The following is a 9,839-nucleotide window of genomic DNA, read 5'->3' as shown; positions in this document are numbered from 1 at the left end:
TTTGCTCCCACATTACCCAAAACATGCTTATTTGGTTAAGTGCAGACTAAATTGTCTTTAGGTGTGACTGTGAATGTTTCTTTGCTTTTCTTCCGTGACCCTGAAGAGGGCAAGTGCTCAAGAAAATGGATGGATCATTTCTCTTTTTGACACACAGAAATGCATGAATTATTTGTAGATTAGATACACAACATGTTTAGTGGCATTTCATGGTTTTATTACAAAAACATCACCCGTTATCTTGACAATTTCATGATAAAAAAAAATGCATTTACTGAAGACAGAATGGCACTATGGATGCTTGACATCAATATGGCAATTTGTCACACAATGTTTTACAAGTACACTGAACATTCGCGTAAGAGCTGCAAATGTTTTCTGCTATCAAAAAAGCCAAACGTGTCTCATAGTTTTTACACTGCAAAACACACATTGGAATTTTACAGTAAACAACTGAGGAGTGGTGAAATGCCAAACATCACAACATCTTACATAACCACCCACGGCTGTTTTCAAGTCACAGATGCTACTTTCTATCGAGTAGTTTAGTACTGTAGTGCATTTTTCCTCTGGATATTTTGGAAGTACTACGGCCACATTATTGCTATGCTATGATGTGGTGGGGGAAATTATGACCCATTGGTCATATATATACTTTACAGCACTGATCCTGCACACCATGCAATTCTAAAAACAATAACCTAAACACGAGTACCAAAACATTTAACCGAACAAATGCTAATAAATAAATAAATAAATAAATAAATACAAATAAGCATTTGGCCTGTGACTGACTGGTGACCAGTACAAGGCGTAGACTGCCTTTCTGAAGTCAGCTGGGATAGTCTCCAGCTCCCTTGTGACCCTGAACAGGATAAGTGGTGTAGAAAATGCATGGATGGATAAATAAAACATTTGTTCATCAATTAAGTATGGCCTTTGGACAACTTCATACAAAGTTAATGGCTCTCTGATAGGAAAATGGTTTCCCACGCCTGTGATATGGAATAGTAACATGGTCACTTCTAAAAAGTTTGAGACGAAAACATGCAAAGCACGTCATTATTCATAAGCAATAATCACCTGAACAACCTAACGGGATCTAATACAATTAGTGTAGAATTTTGTGAATACGTTTTTTTTGTGTGTTTTTTTGGTAAAACAAAACAAACAAAAAAATCCATAATGGAGCTTTGGTATTATACAGGAGGGTTAATAAGAAATGATAACTTTTCAGTTTACACATTGTTAATGTTTACTAGTAGTACGTAGGGGTTGTTAAATAAAAATAAAGAATTGAATCACTGATTTATAGCGCATTTCATATGCAACATACCTCAATATGCTTCATATACTAAAAGTACATTTTAAATCAGTTACAAAGTTTAAGAGATTTAAAAGCAATGTAACCAAGTAAAAAAATACTTACTAAAATTACTAAAAGAGCATACAGAACAATATTTTTTTTTAAACGTGATTTAAAAAAATACATCGAAAGACCTATGGGAAAATTTTTTTTTTTAAACGCCAATGGTATGTTTCAAATCTTTATTAAGTATTATTATTTACTCTGATAATGCGAGTAGGTTGGGAGGCCGTATTAGACACAAGTACAGAGAGAGAGAGAAAAAAACACTTTTTAAGGATGATTTTTGGGGGTGTATTATAAGGTGGGCATCCATCCACCAATATTGATTTGGATTTTCAAGAATTGCAAAAATAAACCTGAATGAAAATGCTAGAAATGTGGGGTGGGGTGGGGTGTTGGGGGGGGGCTAAAGTTCTCAAAAATGTGTTTATGTTTGGAGGTGGTGGAAAACTTATGGAAACAGGTTTGCGAATAAACGATGACAAGACCCGATACCATGTCGCACGTTTTAACCGGATATCACGTCATAGGCCTGTTGTATTGTAGCCACGAAAAAAGGCGGCGGGAAATAACGCAAAGTGCTGTATATTTATATTTCTGGAATTAATAAAAGCGAACATTAATGCCATTCTTGATGAACAATAGATGGAGAACAACGCTGTGGTCTCCTTATCTCCGACAGTATTCTTAACATAAACCATCTTCACTGTCCTCAATGCTGACAATTGTGCAATTGTGACCAAAGTTCTTCCAAACCACGAAAGCTCGATCAACAATATGCCCATAAGCACTTTTGTTGACTGTCAGCCGAGAGTCTTGTGGCAGAGAGACACTCTCACTGTATGATGTCATTTCATAGTCTCCTCTCAGTATTGGCAAAATAATAATAAATAGAAGCGGGCATATGTCACAAAATTTCCAAACGCAAGTCACTTTTTGGAACGCTCCACAAGAAGCCTATCCTACACAAAACATTTAGGCCACAGGCAGAAGGCGTTCACACTGAATCCGCACCAGAATTTGCATCAGTCACTCCAGAAATATAAACTTGGGCCATTTTCACCCGTCTACTCGCACCACTACCACCGCTCTCTTTGCCCCTGACGCTCCTGCTGTTCCAGTCGCTCTCCCCGCTGTTGTCCAGAGTCCGCGCGCTCCCCCGACACAGGCGGCAGATGTTTCCGAAAGCCCTGCGCAGGTCCTTGCTCCTCATGGCGTAGATGACGGGGTTGACGGTGGAGTTGAGCAGGCACAGCATGCTGCAGAAAGCGAACACGGTCTTGATGAAGTCATCCACTTTTCCCAACAGGTCGTAAACCATGATGGCGAGGAGCGGCCCCCAACATATGATGAGGGCCACCAAGATGAGCACAAGAGTCTTGGCCAGGCGCAGGTCCATTCGAACCTGCTCGGGCCTCACCGTCTGAACCTTGGTGCCCTCCGCCGAGTAGACAATGATGCTCCTTTGGGACGTGCGGCTCAGCATGCGCACAGCGTGGTGGTGCGACTTCCACAGGATGTACATGTAGGCGTAGATGATGAAGAGCAGCAGGACACTCGTCATCCCGATCCAGAACATCAGGTACCTCTGGTCGATGAGGGGGAAAATATCCGAGCAGACCGAGTTGAGGCGCTTGCAATTCCAGCCCAGCAGGGGCAGCAGCGCGAACGTTATGGACACGCTCCACATGAGGCTGAAAGCCACGACTGCTTTAGTCTTGGTCACGATGCGTTTGTACGCCATGGGCCTGTGGATGGAGATGTAGCGGTCGATGGCGGTGAGGAAGAGGCTGCCCACGGAAGCGGTGAAGGAGGCGATGACGCCGGCCAGCTTGAAGAGGAAAACCTCGGGGCTGTCCTTCCTGTGGAGGATGTGGAAGTCCAGGAAGCTGTAGACGAAAATGATGCTGCCGATGAGGTCCGCCACCGCCAGGCTTCCTATGAAGTGGTAGGACGGTCGGGATCGCAAAGTTTGCGAATGCAGGATGACGCACAGCACCATCAGGTTCTCCAGCACTGTGAACGTACCCAACGTGAGGGCCAAGATGGCGATGGCCAGCTGCTGGCCAGGGGTCAGGATCATAAAACACTCCATGTTGTCCACAAAGTTCTCCCCGCACTGCGCCGCGATCCCATCAGTGACATTAGTCAGCAGAAAGTCTGACATGTTGGTGGGGAAAATCGGGGCCACCGTGCTGTAGATGACCTTGTTTGTGGGACTAATGGACGCAGAGTGCATTTTTTCCGGGCGGAATCCACGTTTGGCGGAATTGTCGTCATAGATGGCGTCATTGGAGCCCAGGTACGGCGCGATTGTCGTCAGCGCGCTCATGGCGGCGCCCGACAGCCTGTGCAGCTTCATGAGTGGTGGGTGGCGCTAGATGAGGTCAGTGGGCTGCTGGGTAATATGTAAAAAAAACAAAAACAATATAGAGGCTTATTTTTCTTATACATTAATGCATTACAACAAACCTTTGACACAAAGTACCACCAAAATGTCCAACATTAACTCATTCACTGCCGTTGACGGCTATAAACGTCAAAAATTCATTTGAACTTAACTAGTAACGATTAATTACGATAAAAAACTTTAATCACCTGACAGCCCGAATTTTTAATAATATTTTCTTTTTTTTTTTTCATTCACTGCCGTTGACGGCTATAAACGTCAAAAATTCATTTGAACTATTTCTATTAGTTTAACATTTTTTTCCACTTTTGTTAACAAGAGTATGAAAACCTATATTTTTTTTGTTGTACATTTAGAACATATAGAATTTGTGATTAATCGTGAGTTAACTAGTGAAGTCATGTGATTAATTACAATTAAAAACATTTCATCGCTTCTTGCTTCGAATTTTTTATAATCTTTTTTTACAAAATAAAAATACTTGACACAATTATCTTGTTTCATAAGTGCTCCATCAATAATTTGCTGAACATTTTTTTTCTCATATGAAAACATTAAGTTATGAAACTTAACAATTCGATTGAAAAATTAAGGAAAACAGTTAGCTTTTAACTACAGCACAAAAGCTGTAACAAATCATTATCCACACAATAATGTGACCTACAAGCTTGACGTGAAAATGAGTGACAAATAAAAGTTGTTTTTTTTAACCATGCATTTCTTTTGAGAACAGGTTCAACCTTATGGGTAGTGTTTATTATGATTATTGTGAGTGGCACTGTTTATCTTTTCATCAGGGATTGGGCAATAAATATGAAATTCTACAAAACCACTGAGATGTGTTCCTAGTATATTGGTTTATTGTGTGAAGGGATCAGGAGGATTAAAAACAGTACATCACTTACTTTCCTTTCGAGCAAACGTGGCAGCCAACGCAATATGTTTACGTGTTAAAAGATGCACGATGACGTCATCGTCTTCCCTGGGTGGAATCCGTGCATCAGCCAGCTGACAGCAGAGCAGACGAGACAATAGTGAGAAAGTGAACAGTTGATGGCAAGCTTGTGATGCCTCGGGGGACTTCATTGCATTAAGTATGTGGGGCAGTCAAGGCTTGCTTATCAATTAAAAGCAGGTCATTCAACATTAGGCTCTTTAATTCAATCATCAGTTTAATGAAGTGTCAAAAAATGTGCACTGCAGTCTGGATGATGTCAATTAGTAGCAGACATGTTTTGCATAAATTATTAGATAGGTGCTGTATTAACTTTTAATTATGCATGAAACTTCTTAGGGGAATGGAAAATTCTTGGCAAGTAATTACTGTAGTAATACAAAAAAATAAAAAATAAATAGAAGCAATGGTCCATCCTTTCATTTCTTGCCCCTCTCCTCAACAATCTTTAAAAACATAATTAATTCTGGTATATTTGCTCCCATGGCACCTTGTTAATGTACACATTTGTAATCGTCATTTTTTTTCAACGGGCTGCAATTTAAAACATAAAATTTTAATGTTAAGGAGTTTTAAAAAAGCCTTATTGCTCAAAAGTACTTATCACTTCAATTACGGAATAAAACACTCAATATCCAACTCATTGAAACAATAACATGCATGCACATACCTTGACTTGGCGCGTGTCCATGACTCAACACTGATGCTCAACATCTTCATCTCATTTTGTTGCAGCAACTCCAGCCCCACCCCCCCCCCCCCCCCAAAAAAAATAAGTAAATAAAAAGGAACTTGGAATGTGTTTAGTGACCACTTGGCCGCTCTTTTATCGCACGTTGACTAAGATGAGGATGTCAGGAAGAGCAAAAGCGGCCAGGCAGCCGGTGGGGGTGTGTGGGTGTGTGCGAGTGTGGGTTGTGTGTTTTTTTTGTTTTTTTTTAGTATGTGCGCTTGGTCACGTGGTGTCACACGCACGTGAAGCGAATGCGCGCGCACCCCCTCTCAGCTCACGACCCAAACCACCTTGTTATTAATAAATGAAGAGGGAGGCAACCACATACACGAGCGATTAATGGTTTTAACAAAAACAGGATGACTGACTATTTGTGTTATGTTGTCAGTTGTCAATTATGTGTTTAAAAAAAACAACTCATTTGTTATTTTATTCATATTTGAACATTTGTAATATGACATTATGGTTGCTTTCCCCCAAAAAGCAGGTACAGTTCTGTATCTCCAGTTTTTTTTTTACTTGAAAAACGATTTTGTTACTGAATTATGTCAAGAGAAAAGCATGTTTGCATTTTTTTTTTGAACTTAGAGAACATTCTTGTTATTCTATGTCCTCTGAAAAGCATATATCGTCACACTGTCTGTAGTACCTTTTTTTTTTTTAATGCTACATAATTTGTATATTTCAACTTTAAACCATGTACACTATCTACAAAATGTAATTGTTCTTTCTTTCTTTAAAAAAAACATTCTAAAAGTGGAAACAATCTGTCTCCATAAAAAAAAGTTTTTAATAGTAATGCATGTATCCCCAATTTTTCATTTCACCCCCAAATATATATATATATTTTTTGGTCCAGTGAAAAGCATGTATTTGACTCTCTATGTATATTTTTTTATTTGTTACTTTCATGGAAACGTAAAGGTATGTACATTGCTCTATTGCTCTACAAAATGTTACTTTCCTTTCCTTATTACATTACTTTAAGTTTCTCATTGTCATCGTTGATTTAACTCCAAAAAGTGTACACATGGCGAGTGCATCCGAATCAATTTGCACCCTCATTTGAATTTAATGAACACTTAAGACTTTTACTTTCTATGACTTCATAAATTGCTGACTCAATGAAACCTCATCTGGGCTCAAACTGATAACAATAACATTTTACTGTCCACAGTTCCGGAAATACTTAAAACGCTGGAGTGCAGCTTCCGGTAAAGTGTCAAATTCATTCAGACCAAATGAAATGGGAAGTTTACGGCACATACCTAAAAATAATAATAAAAAAATAGTATGGATCGTTTCTGGAAAAAAAGAAAAAAAAAACAGTATCCAGTCGGAACGGGAAAAAAAAGCACATTTGAAAGTAATTTGTCACACTACTTGTTACTGGGGGAAAGTAATGTTATTACTTTTACTTACTATAGTTACTTTAGTTACTTTTTCAACACTGGTTATATTATACTAGTAATTATGATGCCCTCTCTCGTATAGTTAAGTAAACGCATGTATGTCTTCATTAGATTGTGTGAGTGTAGCTAATATTTTGTTCAATGAGTTTATAATTCACTCGGCACTAATCTGCGGGAGGTCTCATACTCTGTTTTAAGGACGTAAGGTTTTGGATTCAGCGTGTGGAATTCCTTTCTTAAAATAATACTGAAGTGTTTTTACGCTGGCACCAGCATGCATGACTAATTTTTCATTTTCTAACTCATTCATGAAAAATGTGCCTGGTTTTAATAGCTAGAAAGATGCGGCGCAATGTGTAGCATCACCAACTATTTAGACCACTTTATTAAGAATATGATCTTAAAAAACGTATAATGAAAAATGTTTTGAGATGTTTTAGGTATGTAACTGTTTATGTATTTTTGCTGTATTGAATCATATCTAATTGAAACAAAAAAACTATTTTATGATGAGAAATGGTATGGTTTTACTCCCTCTTACTGTATATCGTGGCATCCATACTGTATGGGGCAAGGAGACAAATGTGGCTCTATAAAGGGTTTGTGGGATCGAATATAAATATAATACGATATCTAACTGACTTAAAGTAATCCAATATGTCAACATTTGTTTGATTATCCATATCATTTGTGTTCTAGATGGAATTTGGAGAAAAAGCTTCCAGAGCCTTGCTAACATTATTAAGAGCCTCTTTCCTTTTCTGTCCTATGCAGCTGCTCAATTATGTCCACTATTCTCTCGTCCAAATGACATGGCTCTTGTTGTGGAAAATACGTGCCATTTGGCCACAATGCAGCCAAACAATTAACGCGCTTGCATGTGGGCCTGCAGAGTTTGCACATCATTTGTGGCACTGCAGTACATAAAAAAAAAAAAATCCAACTAATAGTCAAAGTCTCTTGTCTCGAGTTTAGTATGATTGCGCTTTGGCTGGGAAGACACAATATATCATATCCAAAGCAGCGGGCAGACAGCCGTCATCGTAATTAGCATCATTAGTTCAGTCTAGAAGAGATATTTTCAACCCAAAGCTGTCTGGCTAATTATAAAAGACTCGTGATGCTCTTGCTATGAGAAGCCGTCGCCATTATTTTTGGTTTGTCTGTGTCGGTGAATGCGCCAAGCAGCTTAGCACCATTGATTTTAGTATGCTTGCCTTTGTAACTGCAGGCTAACACATCTGATTTGATATTGATCTGTTGCTTGAGCACTTTTATATATTTTCAACTTTTTACCCAGGAAGGGATATATATATATATATTTCCACTTTTATATATATTCCAGTTTTCCGATTAATCTCTGTTAATTATTGATTAATATGATAATTTTTTGTGATTAATTAATCAATTACTTTGACAGCACTATATATATATATATATATATATATATATATATATATATATATATATATATGAATGCAATAATTTTGGGGTGATTAATAATCAATTACTTTGACAGCACTATGTATATATATACAAAAAAATATCGCATTAATCATGAATTAACGCAGATTAATCGCACTATTAATTTTGACCATAGCTGATCCTTTAGCGTGACAGCGGATGGCTACGTTTAAAGTAGCACAGGATGTGTTTGAGCAATAAACAAAATTTCATGCATTAAAGTAAAGCATTTAATGAATGTTTGCGTATCACATTTAGAATATTTGTTCATGTCAAAATCTCGGGTCATTTTTTCCCCCTTTTAAATTATGCAAGTATTAGAACAAGAGGAGGATGAGTGTGTGCAGTGGATCAAATTTTTTTGAAGATGTCCTCATAACATTAAATGTCAAACAGAATTAACACATAACCGGTGCTCTTCAAATTTGGCGGGGAAAAAATGTTGGTAAAAAGCGATTAATCGTGATTAATCAGAATTCTAAGATGTGATTAATCGGATTTAAAAATGTAATCGTTTGACAGCTCTAATATATATATATATATATATATATCTACATACAGTATATATATATATATATATACAGTATATATATATATATATATACAGTATATATATATATATATATACAGTATATATATATATATATATATATACACACACACACATATATATATATATACTTTTTTAGAATTTTTTTTCTTCTAATATTAAAAAAATAATAATTGCGTTTTTTCTCTCTTTTTTTTTTCCTTCTAGATTCAATTTGACCCACAACATAACAGTGAGGGTAAAATTATTCATCCTTCATTTCATCAACATTTTAGCCAAAACTACTCATACATACCTTTACAGTGCAAACCGAGCCCACCAAATCTGTCACATTTACATAAAAATGAGATATGCTGGATAATGTGGATATAGTACATAAAAATATTTTTTTATTAAACATACAAACTGTACAATAGCTATATGTACTATTATAGTCATTTAAAAAAAAAAAAAATTATCATACAAGACAAGTTATCGTTCTACATCTTATCTTATGAATGCATCCTGCCATATTCTATTTATTACGCCGACACGCATTTTAAACAAGATCGCTGAAAGCAGAATGGTGGATTTTCTCTCACTGTGGAGCGGCCAGTAGGAAGCAAGCATCCCCTTCATGCACCATTTAGTCACATTAAGATCTAGTTTATCTGAACTGAACACAGGGGTGATCACAAAGATTTAGCATCCGCTTCACTGGACGCTCTCTCACGGCAACACTTATGCAAATGAGCGCTCCAGGCACACACACACACGTGAAGCTCATCCCTCACATATTTGGGCTCCCCCATCTAGTCCCCACGTAATGATCCCCATGATTGCCTGTAAGGAATGGAACTCATGAGATGATCATGAAAGTCAGCACAAGTGGGGACGCGAGCGTGCGAGCCCCGCTGACCTCCGAGGGTCGTCCTCCCCGCGTCAGAGCCGCGGTGAAATTCATTCG

At 37.8% G+C, this 9,839-nt stretch overlaps 1 protein-coding gene across 2 annotated transcripts; it reads right to left on the bottom strand.

Moving 5' to 3' along the window:
- Window positions 1-241: 241 nt before the first annotated feature.
- LOC144043366 (cannabinoid receptor type 1B-like) lies at window positions 242-5,480 on the bottom strand. Of its 2 annotated transcripts, none has more exons than XM_077556924.1 (3): window positions 5,405-5,480; window positions 4,685-4,787; window positions 242-3,767 (listed from the first exon to the last, which is right to left on the bottom strand). In XM_077556924.1, the coding sequence occupies exon 3, from the start codon at window positions 3,729-3,731 to the stop codon at window positions 2,367-2,369; it is 1,365 nt and encodes a 454-aa protein (XP_077413050.1). In that variant the 5' UTR covers window positions 3,732-3,767; window positions 4,685-4,787; window positions 5,405-5,480; the 3' UTR covers window positions 242-2,366. The 2 variants fall into 2 exon arrangements, with proteins under 2 accessions (XP_077413050.1, XP_077413058.1); XM_077556932.1 differs by having other exon boundaries at window positions 242-3,764.
- Window positions 5,481-9,839: the final 4,359 nt, after the last annotated feature.

This window comes from Vanacampus margaritifer, chromosome 1 (assembly GCF_051991255.1).
Source record: "Vanacampus margaritifer isolate UIUO_Vmar chromosome 1, RoL_Vmar_1.0, whole genome shotgun sequence".
Classification (NCBI taxonomy): domain Eukaryota; kingdom Metazoa; phylum Chordata; class Actinopteri; order Syngnathiformes; family Syngnathidae; genus Vanacampus; species Vanacampus margaritifer.
Note: the sequence above shows the minus strand (reverse complement) of the source record. Positions and strands in the feature narration are given on the sequence as shown.